The sequence below is a fragment of the Passer montanus genome, unplaced genomic scaffold (genome assembly GCF_014805655.1).
Source record: "Passer montanus isolate IOZ18808 unplaced genomic scaffold, ASM1480565v1 scaffold11, whole genome shotgun sequence".
In the NCBI taxonomy this organism is placed as follows: Eukaryota; Metazoa; Chordata; class Aves; order Passeriformes; family Passeridae; genus Passer; species Passer montanus.
Window position 1 is genome coordinate 14,433,741 of NW_024357613.1, and position 16,956 is coordinate 14,450,696.

General features: G+C 34.8%; 1 protein-coding gene across 1 annotated transcript in view; it reads right to left on the reverse strand.

Moving 5' to 3' along the window:
• Positions 1 to 16,956, reverse strand: part of BCKDHB (branched chain keto acid dehydrogenase E1 subunit beta) — a 111,373-nt gene that overhangs the window by 80,218 nt on the left and 14,199 nt on the right. Inside the window, exons 4-6 of the mRNA XM_039727701.1 lie at positions 9,144 to 9,277; positions 8,307 to 8,462; positions 4,028 to 4,136 (exon numbers count right to left, since the gene is read on the reverse strand). Of these exons, the coding sequence (XP_039583635.1) occupies positions 4,028 to 4,136; positions 8,307 to 8,462; positions 9,144 to 9,277 (399 nt within the window). The remainder of the gene's footprint in view (positions 1 to 4,027; positions 4,137 to 8,306; positions 8,463 to 9,143; positions 9,278 to 16,956) is intronic.

Consider the following 16,956-nt stretch of genomic DNA (forward strand, 5'->3'; position numbering starts at 1 on the left):
TAACCACTAATTGATCAGAATTCTTGATTATTCTAGTAATCATCAGAAGAGTCAGGAAATTATACTTTAATACTCAGACAAGAAGGATCATGTGTGCCAGCATCCTCCTGATGCCCCAAGTATGGTGCTCTGAAGTTTTATATGTAAACTGAAGTAAAAAGTTTTCAGAACCTACATAGGGAATGTCAGCAAGAACTTCTGATTATAGCAGTTTTAAGTAAGTCTAAATATTTTTCCTTTACAAAATGTTACCTAGTCACCAAAAATACACCAAAAGAGAGAAGGCAAGAATTAGGCATCTTGTCTTCTCCTAAAACATTTAACATAGCTCCATTCAAGACTCATTTACTAGTTTTCAGCTGGAAAAATGTTAGGTCAGTTGTGCTAGTTTTGAATCAGTGCTCCAATGCACTACACATTGACTGGTTTAATGACTAAAACTATGACTAAAGACATCCATATAACAGATTTTAAAAGAAATACTGGCTTTGATCTGAAGATGAACTTGTCTATTACCAGCAAGTCATATCATACTTTTTGAAACATATTCTAGTGATAAGTAGAAAAAAAATCTTCTAAATACACAGAAACAATTTATAAGAAAAACATGCTGCCTTTTTTTCTTGACTTATTTCACAGCTTATAAAATACTTATTGAGTTCCTGCTGAACAAAATAGCTTCTTGAAGTAACAATAAAGAATCTCCCTGAGTCATACCAGCAGTGAAGTGGTTCATATTTTTCCTTCACTGTTATGGCAAATCCAACACAAGTAGAATGACCTAGGTTTCTTCCTGGCTCACAAGTTCCAAATGTAACTTCAAAAAATGAAGTAGCAAGTAATTTTCAATCCTGGCAGACAATTTCCTTTTTTTCTTGTTGATAATGATCTATAAATACCACATATATCACAGAATCAGAGAATGGCTGAGGTAGGAAGTGACCTCTGGAGATCACCTAGTCCAAAGATCCTGTTCTGTAATAATTGTTTGAATAAGTGGCTAGAAAAATATAGGACTGGGAAAGCAAGGGAAAGAAATGCACATCCAGCAGTTGCTCACTGCACATTAGTGGCAGACCAGGTTTCTATGAATTTTGCACATTGTACAACCCCCAGGCAACAGAAAGAGATCCTGAAAGATAATGAAATCCACAACTATACTAACTGGCATTGCATGACTCTCTTTGTCATGAAATGGTCACCTACATGAAACCTGGAGGAACAAGAAACTTAAAAACATACCACAGGACCTTTGACTGGAAACTCAGGATATTGACATGAATTAGGTTTTGAAGGGAGTGAGATGAGCCAGAGGAAGAACTAGAAGGTGTACACGATACAGAAATAAAAGCTTTTTCTCTGTGCAATGGTTTTATCCACTTAGGGAAATGAAATATAACATACAATTATACAAATTAATTTCTTACTGTAGCTGAACTGTTCTGCACTAAAATGTCCATTAAATGAGCTCATCCATCATACTTGACAATTTTAAATGGAAAATTCAGCTTGTCAAAAATTTATAGAAAAGTCCAATTTGGAAGGATTTTTCTTGATTGCTTTGCAAAAACACCACTCCCAAGTAATACAGATGAAAAATAGCATATGAAATTATTCTATTAATATTCTTTCATAATAATTACCTAATTCAGGATAACAATGTTTACATACAAAGCAGCCTGTTCATCTATTACTAAAGAAAAGTATTTTAAACCAAATGTTTCAAACACAGATTTCAAATACAGCAATTAACAAAAAGTTGTAATTATCAGTGAAAAAGGGCCAGGGCAATTTTAAGAGGTTACAACATCTGTTGCATTTTCTAAAGGAGCAGTCTGAACAGCAGAAAGAAAATACATGTTTTCTCATCTTACCTGCCTTGTCTCTATAACAACCACTGATGCAAGTTATATTTATTTCTACACCGCCAATGTCATATATAGTACAATTAAATGAAACTGAAAAGGTCAAAAAACATCAGAGTAGGTTCTCCACAAGATGTCTAAACCTGATAATGTCAAGGTGACTCATCTTCTCCTTTGATGCATAACCACTATGTTCTCTTGACACTGCACAGGCTGTTAACACTTTTTATAAATCAAAGCCTCCTTTTCCTTTTTAATTCAGATATTTTCTTAGTATTTCTGACATTTAGGGGGACATCACTACGGCACTTTCAATAACATTATGATCTCGTAAGTTAAATAGCAACAGAATTCTTTCTTTGCACGTGTACTTGCATATTTAACTCTAGATTTTTACTCAGAAAGGTTTACATTTCTTTGATTCTTCCTAATATAATTGAAGGAAAATTAACATACACAATATTTCTGATAAACACTTGTAAGGTTATGTGAAAGAAGAAGGCATTTGCTCCTTGAAGGGTGTCTAGAAAAGGATCTTTACAATGTAAAAGGGGATAACAGGAAGAGAGAAAAGCCATGAGGAAGGACACACAGGGAGACAGACCTTACCACAAAGATTGAGAGTTGCAGTTACAAGAACCAAACCTGTTCAGTCCCACTTATTGATAAGGGTATGGGGAATATGTGAGTGTTTCTTTCAGTACACTGATAGTAAAACTATCTCATGGGATGATAAAGAAAAAAAAGAAGCTATAAACAAAATTTGCAGACATATAAGTGAAGACAAATATGACTAAGACAAGAAAAAAACCTTGTCAGGAACACTCAGAGAAGGTTTATAAGTTTTTGGTGGTTGGAATGGAGCAGGAGTGGGATTTTTGTCATTATTTTAGTTTAATTTTTTTGCTTGCTTGTTTTAAACAAAGCATTATTACCTTCAGGCCTCCTGAAGGTAGTAGTAGTAGTAGTAGTAATAATAATAATAATAATAATAATAATAATAATAATAATAATAATAATCTGTCCTGAATAAGGACAGATACCCTGTCTTTTAAAGACTATCCCACCTACAGTTTCTTTTCAACTGTAATTTTAAATATATCAACAACTCAGAACAAAATATCAGAGACAAATATTTAGAGGCCTCAGAGGAAGAAAAAAGTCCATTAGAGGAAAATGACAAGGCTCAAAAGCCTACATTAATTTTACAGATAGAAAATCTTCTTTCTCATTAACATCCTTAACCCCTTAATTTTTCAACTAAGTCCCTACACACCCACTGTAACAGCAGTCACAAAGCTCTCTGAACAAACATGTCTATTCACAAGAAACTAAAGGAAAAAAAAAGCTATGGTAGGGGCATATAATTTCATTATTCAATGACTGAGCCATCATCATGGAAATAAAGAAAATTATTTTCATCTGGAACAATGAGATCCCAAATCTCAGGTGAAGTATTACACCATACTAAAAAGGAAATTAAAAAAAAAAAGATAAATTAAGTAATAGAGGGCAACTGATACCATTCTGTGTTCTTGTTTTGGAAAGCCTGCATGTTCCCAGCCTTCAGAAAACCCTGTACTGCTTTGAGACACTCATGGAAAGACACAATAAATACAGACATAGTTGAAGATTACTGTCTAAGCCAATTTCTGAATGTGTATGGTTTTCTTTCTCCTGCTAGAAGATTTTTAGAAATTAAGCATTTCAAAGAAATTTTAACTTTGAGAAAATGGTCATGGTGAGGCTCAGTTATTTTGGAAAAATAAAAACTGATCTGTAAACTTATTTTAGTATTTAGAGTTACCACAAGAAAGAAGTTCAAATTCTGCTAAATTTCTACTGGAATTTGATAAAGAATAATACCTCTTAGTTCTACTTCCTCTTTTAACCTTAGGCTGTAAAACATTCCGCTTCCAAAGATAATTGAACATAAATCAGATGGTCAATGTTCGTTTCTCTTTGCAGTCAAACTTCGAAAATTTATTCAGTTTTCACAATTCCTCTAAAAACCCAATCCACAACATAGCTAGAGACCAAACAAGTCAAGACTTCTATGGAAGTATTGTTTTAGCTGTGACTATTAGCATATATGTGCAAAAAAACCCAAACCTTGTTGCCTTATTGGAAAATACCACACGCAAATCTTTACAAATCTTTACCTGCAGCTCTGTAAAGTATTTTAGGTTCAAAGAATATGCATGGATTTTTGTCCTCTATGCATGACAGCAGCAATCCTTTGGCCTGCAGAGGACTCCTCGGAATAACAATCTGTAAAAATATTTTTAAGTACTTTAGTTAAAATAGCAATTCTGCTAGAAACTTCCTCAATAATACTTAAAACTAAGAAATTATTAGCTTTAAATAAATCTACATACAGATTGAGCTCTCCTTAGAAGTGAATTGACATCAGTGCTGCATTACTATAACATACTCCAAATTTTGAATTTTATTTTGTTCACTAATGAGGCTTTAATAGTTCCCCTCTACACAGTGATTTAAATACTAAGGTACTGTGCTCAGATAAGGTAGAAGTAACACCTTAACAGTAGCATTTGAGGTAAAAGTAACAGAAAAAAGTCAGATTAATATACATATATATATGCATAACCTTGGTAAAATTAAAGTAGATGTACAACAAAAAAAATGCAGCTGAGTGATCCTCAGTTACTTGGGTAAAGATTCATCAGAACAGACCTTAAAGGTATTCAGACTTAGTCTACAACAAAAAAAAAATGCAGCTGAGTGATCCTCAGTTACTTGGGTAAAGATTTATCAGAACAGACAAAGGTATTCAGACTTAGTTCAGTAAGTTTTGAAGGCTACAAAAGGAAATAGTTATTTAAAGCTGACTTTCTTTGCTTATGGTGGAAGCTTGCAATTTGTTCATTTTGGAAATAAGTAACCAATAAATACGTTAAACCATTATCGAGCAAAAGAAAAAAAAACCTAAGGCCTCCCGATGTAATACAAATACATGGAAGGAAACAGTATAATCCAATTTCCAATAGAAGAGGTAATTTTGGATGATCTAAGGGAATTTCAGTTATGAAAAGAAAATTACCAAATTATCACAGTTTAAATGAAAATAGAACCCAAGAGCCAATTTCTTTCAAATCACAAAAACCAATTAATTTCCATCCCAGGGACCCCAAAGAGCTGGAACATGCAGCATGAAGTCTACCAGCAAACACTTTTACAGCTGTGAAGTTAGAAGTCACTGAAAACATTAGCTCTAGCACTTGTTTAAAAAAGAATATACATTTTAAACACAGCCATGGCTTCAAAATATATTATTTTGAGAGTAATATCATTTATTTATATAAAAATAATATAAGAGTGAAAACACAACCTAAATCTCCTATTACATGAAATTAACTTGAGAAGTGATTTTTCTCAACAAGGGAGAAGCAGTTTATTAACATTTCACCAAAGTATTTGGTAACAGACACATGAGAAATTACCCATGGATGTCACTAGTACAGCTCCTTAGGAATGAATCGTTTTTAGGACAAACTTTATTTACCTTATTCATTTACAATGTTAAGTCAGAACATGGTGATGAAGACTATTCCAAAGCTGGAAGTCACTACACTACAAAGGATGATACTAAAAAGACCTAGTTCACAAAAACAAACTGAAAAATACATAGAGAAAGTCACATGTTTAAGGACTACATTTTTGTTACAGATTTAGAACTCAGGAGTAGAAATTCAGATGTGAATTTATTATCTACTCAAAAAATTATTAGCATACTATGCAGTTAAGCCCTAAAAAAAAGTAACAACATAACCAAGGAACTGTTACTGCTATTTTAAAAATCACTACTAGAAACTCCAGTGGAATACCTAATGATTCTTTCAACCCTTTGAAAAGAAAATTAATGAAACAGATGTCAAAAGAGCTCCAGATACTGTTAACATTTCTTTGATACTTTGATTTCTTCAGTCTAACAAAACAAAGACTAAAGACAGTGCAAGTGTTTTAGGATATAAATGGGATGGTGAAGGACAGGTAAGTTAAATACACAAGTTAGTCCAGAACAAATTTAGGCTGGAAATGAGAAAGAAAGCTTCTAACCATGAGGGGAGATAGCCGTACAATGGAATGCAGAGAATCAATATTAATGTCTTCCATGTACACCCTCACAACAGTGGACAGAAGTTACACCCATCCAGTAGCGTTCTCAAACCCCAGTAAGCTTTGCCTAAGTACCAATGACCACAATCCTTCCCCTGAATAACCAAAGATGAACAAAATCCCCTTGGCCCAATATTAATGTCTTCCATGTACACCCTCACAACAGTGGACAGAAGTTACACCCATCCAGTACCATTCTCAAACCACAATAAGCTTTGCCTAAGTACCAATGGCCACTGAATAACCAAAGATGAACAAACTCCCCTTGGCTTGAGCTACCCAAACTCTAACTGCCACTTAAGAAAAACATAAAATAAAAAGCCAGAAACCTTTCAGGAAGTTTAATAAGAGGGCTGTTTTGAAAGCCATTCTTTCCAAAGATCAAACGCTACCCTTCTCAGCTTGTAAGACATTGACTTTGCTCCTGTAACATGGAGAAAGTATGCTTAGATATGGGACATTTGAAGATGCAACTGAAACACCAGTTCATTTTAACGTCTTGATTTCTATTTTAAGGGCCAGGGTTATTCATAAATACCTGCAATCTTGAAACATTATGAACTGTACCAACAAACAGTGTGCAAAAAATATTGAAGTTACAACATTGTCTTCACAAAGCAATAATATTCAAAAGATAGAGTCTAAAACACTTCCCTGTGCACAAAATACTAGTAGATTGCTCCATCAGTTCCACAGAATTAATGTGCCTTTATCTTTAACTGATATGACAGATCTTAGTGGTAGCAACCTACTTTAGCATTTTACCCAAGGAAAAGTGAAAGAAAGTGAAAAACCAACACAAAGATCAGAGGTGGGATCAAAGAAATGATATTACATGGAGTGACTAAATAAAATTCTGACTTACTAACTTGTTGATAAGACTAGCCATCAGTCTAGGTAGTTGGTATGAATCAGAAAGAGTATTAATCACCAGAGTGGACCACTAAACCTCATCCCTTGGTTTAGTATATAAAAATTTGAGACTGACCTACAAGATCAGCAGAAATCAGCTGGACCCGGAGTCAGTATTTTAACTATCTAAGCTATGTTTTGCTTTCATACAATAATAAACTACTTTAGTTTAAAACAAGCTCTAGAAAACATTTGACTCAATAACCCGGCAACAGACTTTGTAGATTGCTTTTGTCTATAATCAGGAAATGCTTCCAAGTTCAGAAGAGGACCTCAAATGCCAAAAAAAACACTCAAAGACAAAAATGTATCCTATTCCTCAAATATAATGAAATAAAGTGTGAATAATACAGGGTTTTTTATTTAAGAGAAGAACAAGTAGGAGAAATGCCTATGGCCTTCCTGTAGATGAGTAATATCTGAAGCTTTAGAACACCAAAATCGTACAGAGACAACAGTATAAACAGCAGATAAACAATGAACATGTGTCTTTAGAACACAAATACTGGTTCTGATAAATCTTCCACATTAATCTACCATGAGTCATTGCTCAACAGACTGGATGCCAACTAACTGTGAGCAGAAGTACAAGCTCACAGACAAAAATTTGGTCAGGAAAAAATGGGGAGCCTGACAAACATTGCTCTCTTGATCTGAGATGACTAGATCCTGCACTTCCCTTCCTCTAGGAAAGTTATCCACCTTAGCACTAGGCATCTTCACTTCAAGGGAAGCCACCATCTCAGGCAGAAAGCTTGCCTGAAGTTCCCACTCAGAGAATCAGCAAGCAGTTGAGTTTGGCAAGGATCTCCAGAGGGTCATCTGGTCCAATGTCCTTGACCAAGCAGAGGCATCCAGATCCAGTTGCCTAGAACCATATGCAGACATATTCTGAGTACCTACAAGAATGGAGACTCCGCAAACTCTCTGGGCAAGCTGTACTTCCTCTTGTTCAGAAAGAACCTCTGGTGTTCCAGTTTGTGCCTACTGCCCACCACTGTCTTTCATATAAATTAATTCAATAATGCACTTAAGAGAGATGCAGAAATGTTAAAAAAATAAAAGGAAAGTACTATTTATTAAGTGCTAATTTTTAGGTTCTGTTCTATACTGGACACAAAACTATGTAAAATGTATGGTTGTAGTGAACAAAACAGATAAATACAAAATGCTATGTGTACTAAAGATTGCTTCAATAATGGCTATAAATTTTCAAACACTTAACAGAGTTTAAGTTTTCTAATAGTTTTTTAATTAACATATTGAGATATTTTGTTGTGGATTGACACCTACTCTCCTTTCTCCTGTCTGCACTCAGACTCATTGTTAGTCAGGTCCATTATAAAACATTATAAAAAAAAAATCTTCATAAAATAAGAGTTATTATACCTTTATTCCTGGACAGTGAGCAAAAAAGGCTTCTGGACTTTGAGAGTGATATAGTGCACCGTGACCCACACAGCCCCACGGTGCTCTAATGGTGAGGTTTCCACAATTGAACAGATCTCCAGAGCGGTAACGATATTTTGCTGCTTCATTAACAATCTGGGAAGATTTATACACAAAAGTAACATTCAGTCCAATATCTCTAGTTATGCATCAAGACACTTCAATACATGCAATGTAACTACATCATCTGTTCCACACATAGGATTCAGAGGATGAAATTAGAAGCAAAGGAATACTGTAAATCAGCACAAAGACAAACATTTCCCAAGGCAATAAACCAATAATTTATTGTGTTCAAGTTAGATGCCTAAGCTTCAGGGGTAGCCTTATAACTCAGTTGTTTCATCATTCTATACTGTCAATCAGCCCAGTCCAGACCTGTACTTTGTCCTGTGGACACATGGCCAGCTGCAGCTGTATGCAGAAAGGAGACTGTGTTCAGAAGACACAGACTGTTGACTTTATGGCTGCTAAAGCCAACACAGCCACAAAACCAAAAATTAAAACAAACAGACATCTGCCTCAAACCAGATCTTTAATTTCCATTATTTAATAAGCCTTCAAATTGGACATGGTACAGTTTACTGTTTACAGTACAGTACTAGCACTGTTTGCAGTTTATGCCTGTTTACCTAAAGCATGCATAAATATTAGTAATACAGCTGTGGTTATATTTGCAAAAATTACATATTCAAACCAAGTATTAATGCTAACAGAAGAGTAATTTAAACAGTTGTAAGATTTATTTTAACCGCTCTCAAATTTATTAGTACTAACCTGATCAAATGCAGGAAAAATGTAATCTGCAAACTGAATTTCTGCAATGGCAGTAGCACCTGTAACAGCAATTCCAATACCAAAGCCAACAATTCCTTGTTCACATAAAGGGGTGTTGAAAACTCTGTCTTTACCTACAAAAAAAAAGAAAAAAAACCCAGACAATTCCTTTAATACAACCAGTTCTAAGCAGAAAATATTGTCCCAGAAATATTTTACTTCTAAACAAGTCACATGCAATTAGACATATGGCTGTTTAGATGAGCTTTTTTAGGTGTAGCAACAATAACCATCCATTACAGGTACAGATACTTTCACTTGTAACAACTCAGAGGAAGAAAATGAGAAACTAAATGAAAGCTAAGAACAGTTTCTGAAACTTAAAATGTTCTTAACATTTGAAGGAAAATTTGCTCTGATGTATTCACATTTAAACATGCATACCCCCCATGCTTATAGGTAAGTGAACAATACTTACAAGTATTTTTAATAGTTCACAATAAAGGTAAGTGTTGCTTCTTCCATTTTTTTCCAGGCACTGACAAGTAACTGTCCCTGCTCAAAGGCAGGCAGATGTCCAGGGGCACCTGCACAAAAGCACACTGCCTCTTGTCAGCAGTGCCCATTCTCAGCACTCTTCTCTCCCAAGGTAAAGCCACATTTACATAAGTTGCTTTGTCTCCAAGGAACTGCAGTTCCTGCTACTAATCTAAAACATTTGATTTCATTTCTTCCCTATGGAAGTGCAAAAGGTTACCTTAGTGCTGACATATTTCTGTGCCACAGTAATTTCAGATCCCAAATATGCATCAATCTAATAGACGGTTGCACACAAAATTGTTCAGTTCATGAAATTAAAAACAAGGAATGGGAGGGAGATGAAACGCCACTACAATATCCTGTATAAGACATATTTACAATATTTCCCAGCAGTACTTTTCTGCCAAGGAGTACAGCAGAAAAAATCTCAGTCTGCTATTAAATCTTCCTTTTAGAACATTGGGTAGACAGTAGGTTTCTATAGGAATCCATCATGCATGAAAATGCCAAGACTTCAAATTGGATGGAAAAAATGTGCACAGTGCACACCAGTGGCTATGAAATAAATTAAACAATAACAAAATAACCATGAAACAACTAACCAAAAAACCAGACCAAACTAACAAGTGGGAAAGCTGTTACTAGGAGGACTTCTAATTTCAATATCAACTATAAAAAGGAAAGCTAATAAAAGTTTTCAGAAAGGGATGATTAGGGAAAAACCATTGTCCAAGGTTGTATTTGTAATATACTGAAGGGAGGTATGTTTTACAAATCTTCAAAGGACACATCTTTTACTTCACAGGACACCCAGCACACCACTCTCACCCCCTGTCTCCTGTCCATATGCATGTATGTATGTATACATATCAGTGAATACATTTTTGGCTCTTCCTCTGCTTTCCTTTGTTTCCCTCCACCAGGAATATTCACTTAAAGCAAGCAAAAAAAAAAAAATCCCATCAAATGTAACTACAGTGTTGGTGGGCCAGTGAGGCTACACAAGCCAACACCAAGTTCAAAGAGCTGCCACAATTGCAGAACACACCATGATTTCTCATTCAAGACAGTGGAAACAAAGAGAATCCAAGATTAATTTTTCCCCTAGAGGGACTCTTCACTGTGTAAATAGTTTTCATCCCTGAAGGAGTTGTAATTTCAGTTCCCATATTGCATTCTCTGGTGCACTCTCTCTGTTGACAGACATCATAGCCAAAAAAAGAGGTAAATAAACTTCCTGTGCAAACATGTAGCTGTCCCAGGCCTTACCACCACAAGTGTGAAGGTGCAGAAGCCCTGTACCCATATCCATCTGTAACACCATAAACACTTGGCAAACACTTCCTTCCCTCCCTTTTATTTATCTGGCATACCATGAATTAGCCATTTTGATTCCCTTCTCTTGCACTGACACAACTAATTTTAACTTAAAACAAATCTTATTTTAATAAACTAAAAATGTATTAACAATATGATGATATATGGTAATGTTCATCATTTTCTTTCCTACTTTCCTGTTTCTTATAAGCACATTGGCAGATCACTATTTGTCACTTCACTTGTTTATAGGGTATTTTGATCTAAGGCTTATAGCTCACGTAACCTTGTTCTTTATTAACAGATTTTTCAGAGTACACTGAAATAGGCTAATACACAGGTTCTATAAATAATTAAACCTCATACAAAAATTGAAATGTTTGAACAATCCTGTAAAATGAGCTTTTAACTAATAATTGATATAAACTTGAAAAGTAATTCTTTAATATCAACTTAGGGTAGTGAATTAATTTAAAAGCACGTTAGCCCCACCATACTAGCATGTTAACACTATAATTCAAAATATAAAATACATCCTAATAAAACTGCTGAAATACTAATGAATTATTAAATGAGAGGTATCACGTTGCTATCAATGGAGTATGATGAAATAAACAAAGTGAAAAGTAACAAGACAGCTGTAATGTGAGGAGTGTGAAGTACCTAGTTGGGAGTTTCAGGACTAAAGGCAATTCTGAAGCACTATGACTTAAAACAGAAAAGAGTGAGTGAGAGAACCCAATGAATGAAATTTATTACTCAGGAATGGTTTTGATTGTAGCATTAAAGCAATAATACTGACCTCCTAAAAGAAAATCCTACAACACTTTACTATATATTACATCAGAAAACAACCTCAAGCAGATTTTTGAGGACTAGGGTTTTCTTTATAAAATCTAGCCTCTTACGACAAAAAGACATACACATTGTTAGGATAAAACAAATATATTCACTTCCCCAAACATTAAAAATTGTATGGTGTTGCTTTAACCTTCTATTTTTATTGATACAGTATGAACATCATTACTAAAAGTAACACAAAATATTTAAATATTTAACATTTAAATGCATTAAGCTTATATATTTTTATCTATTTTATTTCTTATTTTCTTATTTTTCACGTTTTTCCAAAACATGAAAAGGAAGTCCAATTTGATAAACCACCATTCACAGCACCCTCTGCAAACCAGCTGAGTCAGATTTCAGCTGAAATCTGACTGAAGCAGACAAACACCCCAGAGGTACTTTGTGCTTCTGTATTTCATTTCCTTACCAACAAAAAAACACTTCCTAAAATGTGTTCCTCTCCTATGATTTGCGTCAGCCACACACCTCAGAACAAACACCAGCTAAAGGAGCTGACTTGTCAGCCCAGGTGAAGGCAGCACCTCTGCATTTTCTGCAGCCAGGTGCGTCAGCGCTGCAGGAAGACATTACGCCAGTGTGCATTTCAATTAACCTGCCTGGCTTTATAAACACCCCTGGTTTCAGCCATCTCAACAGGTCCGTGCCCTCTGCCAGCTACTGAGGGAAGCAATCCGGCAAACAGGGAAGGTTATGCGAAAAAAAGGATGATTCTTCTAATCTCTCCATCCCAATAACTCAGGACTAAGAGTAGATGCATGTTCAGAAAGTAAAAAAACACTCTATAAGTCTTCCCTAACAAGGAAAATCTGAAATTATGAAGAACAAGCATTAAAGAAAAAAGCAATACTTGGTTCAATTTTACTTAAATAAAAAAGGAGTGATCTTTGTGATTTTCAGAACAAAGAGTACTCCATGATTGTTCAATCACCACTGACCCTTTGTGTAAGAGACAAAAGCTTTAAGGCAGTCTCATAGTCATCTTCTCGCTCGCCAGGAATGAAGAGTTTCGTAGCAACCTAACAGAACATGTTTACAGACATTTGTAGTCGATTATTGTGCATTAATGTTTTGGCTGCTTCATCTTTATTTGTTCCAAGCCATCAGGAAAAAAGTATTTCAGGATTCAGTAACTGTAACAAGTCATGTTCCTCCCTTAATTTAACTTCAAAAATGAGATATGCAAACAATATTAAATCTCCTGTAATGTTAACACACCACCCAATGCTCCAACTCTGAATAATTTCATATCACTCTGCAAGAGTCCATCCTGGACCATTTGGGTGCTTGAAGGAGTACTGCTGGTGATTTAGCCAAAGGAGAACTGTGCTTTGTTTTCAAAATACTGCTGTATCACTGGTGTTAAAAAGTGCATAACACATCTTAAAAGATATCAGTACTGAGCAGTATTAACAATATATACAGACAGTATTTTATTCGTCCCAATGATCTCACTTACTTCCATTTAAAACATCCATAAGAAGTCAAATAGAAAAGTCTAAGAAGCTAAATATATTAGGAGTTCAACCAAAGCAGTCAGGCTGCACATGCAGAAAGGACTGGAAAGAAAAGATGAGGTTTTTTGGTACCCACCAGGGACTTGGTGTAGAATATTCAAATAGGAATTACTGATTTCCAATCAGTCCTGCCTTTAAAGACCTTTTTTAACCTTAAAATATTTAGGATTTTTCACAGATGTACTTCTACATCAGTTTACTAATTTTATTTCTTAACATAATTAAAACAATCTATCCAACATTTAAGCTTTCTTGGTCCCACCATCCCTTTTAAGCCCCATTTTACAACTGGTGACACTTGTAGTCTTCCATTTCTCTGATACTATACAAGAGGGCAAGCCAAAGAGCAAGTAAATTTACTCGGCTCTTCTGGAGTTCCTGGGTTAACAAAAAATAGTTCTACTAACTTCTTCATTTTAATCATTTGTTCTACCATTTTTTCTACTGATAACCTAGTCTAAGTTCTCCAGCTTTAAAAAAATAGGCCCTGTTGCTCTAAAGGGAATACCAGTAAATATACATTAACATTACAGCTGAATATAGACATTTCCAAGCTACTTGTCCAAAGCAGGGTTTCAGGCTCACTGACACAGAGATGGTTTAACTCTCAATCTTGAAACTTTGTACACTAACATGCTGCGTTGTTCAAAAAGCTGCTTTTTCCAGAACTATCCATGTTAAAATACATTATTTCACCTAACTGATGAAAAGTGATTATATGAAATGAAAAGGATTTCATATGCAAGTAGCTTTTAACTTCTGGAGATTACTTCTACCTACTGTGCATAGAATAACAGCTTACAGAATTTAGCTATACTCCTCTCCTGTTCTTCCCCAACTCTGTATTGTACAAAAGCCAAGAACATTTTTGTGTGCCCAAACGTTCATAACAGGCTTCACAGACCCAGCCATGTTCATGGTATATTTGGCCAACCCCAGGGCTGAGTGACCAGGTCTCAGCCCTCAGTCAAGCCAGCGTAAAGCCTCCAGTGTAAAGTCAAGTGCAATGAGTTGGTCTGTTAATAGGAGAAATGCGTGTATCCATACACACTGTGTACACACTGCCTATGCCTTCAAAACAATTTCAACATTTAGGTACCTTGAAATAAAAAGTCATTCAAATTTTGATTATTTAGCAACTAAGTACATCACATTCCCATTACATTTGCCATAAATATTCCAAAAAGTCATATTATAGCAGTAAGATACAAAAGTTAGTAAAAAAACTAACTGTGAAAGGTAAAAATCTGTGAGCAACTGACAACAGAGTCAGAAATGAGATTTGCATGCACTAAACCAAATTAGCTGCTTCCTATTTTGCTGCTGCAAAATCCACTATCATGCTCTATTTTGCAACAAAGGAGCTGACTTCCTATTATGCTTTTAGACAGAAATTTTAAAGATCAAATGACAGATAAGTCTTTCTTACTTGGTTTCACTTGTTCACAGCAGTCTTAATTATGCTTCATTTGGGGAAAAAAAGGAAAATCTCACAAAAAATACATTCTTCTGAACCACTTGTCACTACTGTGTTGCCCAAAGTAAAGGACACCTGTTCTGCCTGGAAACTGGTAAGAAAAAGAATTCTTCACAGGTTTAGTATATGTGTCACTGACATATCCAACACTTTAGAAAAGCACTTCAAGTAATTTAGAAATTAGGAACAGCTGAAAGATGTATTTTCTTTTTCAGTCTCCCCAGTTACTACATCATTTGAAGAAACATGAATGTTTGAACTAGCAGTTCTAGCTCAAAGCGTTCTCAACAAGTCATTCTTTGACCTAAGAGGATGCATTTTTCTTCTAAGAGCTTATTAGATCACAAGTACACTTTCACCTCCTCTCCCCCAAGACTCCCTCAGGAGAAAAGGCTGTTTAGTGCATTTCCATTTAGCCCTCGCTCTCACACACTACAAATAGTATCAGTCAGAAGAACTGCTGAAGTACAAAGAAAAGGCTACCATGGACAGAAATTCTTATAATCTGCAGTTACCAAATTTCAGGTTTGGAAGGAAAACTTTCTACTAGAACTTAGTAAGTTTTGAAAGTTCATAGCAAGAATTATTAATATTAATATTAACATTAATAATGTTAATAATAACATTAGTTATATAATAAAATCATTATATTAATTAATTATATAATTATATTATATAATATATAATATATAATATATACATTAATTATAGTAAATATTAATTATATGTAATTAATAATATTAATAATAACATTAATAATGTCCTTGGTCAGGCTTATAGAATTTTGGATTAAAGAGGACCCAGAACAACTCCATAGATACCTCTGCCTTCCTAAAGCAAAGCGTGAAGATTTCATTTTTAGCCTTACCAAATTTCAGGTTTGGAAGGAAAACTTTCTACTAGAACTTAGTAAATTTTGAAAGTTCATAGCATGAATTAATAATATTAATATTAACATTAATAATGTTAATAATAACATTAGTTATATAATAAATTCATTATATTAATTAATTATATAATTATATTATATAATATATAATATATAATATATACATTAATTATAGTAAATATTAATTATATGTAATTAATAATATTAAATATAACATTAATAATGTCCTTGGTCAGGCTTATAGAATTTTGGATTAAAGAGGACCCAGAAAAACTCCATAGATACCTCTGCCTTCCTAAAGCAAAGCGTGAAGATTTCATTTTTAGCCCTCTCCCCCAGTTCAGATTTCCTGTCATTTGTGACAAACTAGCAGCCACTGAAAGCTAAAGAATAAAATGAAAATATTAAAATATGTTATGTAATTCTCTCCTTTTCACAGGGAAGTGGGAGGAGTTGGGGGAGGTTAATACAAAACTTTAGCTTTGAATGCTGGTAACCTTGCAAGTCATTTAATCCTCCCAAAATGGAAGAGCAGCCAAGCAGTAGTATGAACAGGAGGAGGAGCAGATTCTTTTCAGGTATACAGCATCAAGTGAAAGAATGATGCAAAAAAGTAAACTAATAATAAAGAAAAAATCCTGACTAAGACAGTAGTTTTATGGTGGAATAAGCTGTCCCAAGAGGTTGTAGAAGCTCCTGACTTGGACATGTTCAAAACTCACCTGGACTCACAGGCAAACTAAACTCAATTGTGTTGAGTACTGACTGGCTCAAAACAGATGACTTTCAAGGTCTTCTCCTTACATCCCTCTGTGGTTTATTAACAGCCCCAAGCAGGGCTACATGCTGACTGCCAAAACTTTTTATGCCTGTCTTTTTTACCTGTCTTCTTCATGGAAGCAATCCATGACATCGATAAAATAATACTCATTCGGATGCACACTCTTAGGAAAACATTTTAAAAGAAGCTCACATCTCAGTGGCAGATTTCCTCACCAGAATTTTATTTTACTTTTCTAAGGGACTCTTGGATGAAGAGGAGGTGAAAGTGTAGTTGTGATCTAATGAGCTCTTGGAAGGAAAATACATCATCTTGAGTAAGAGAATGACTTGTTGAGTACACTTCGAGCTGGAACTGTTAGTTTAAACATTCATGCAGGCTGCCCACTCCACACTGAAATCCTCCTCATCATCTGGCTCATACACCCA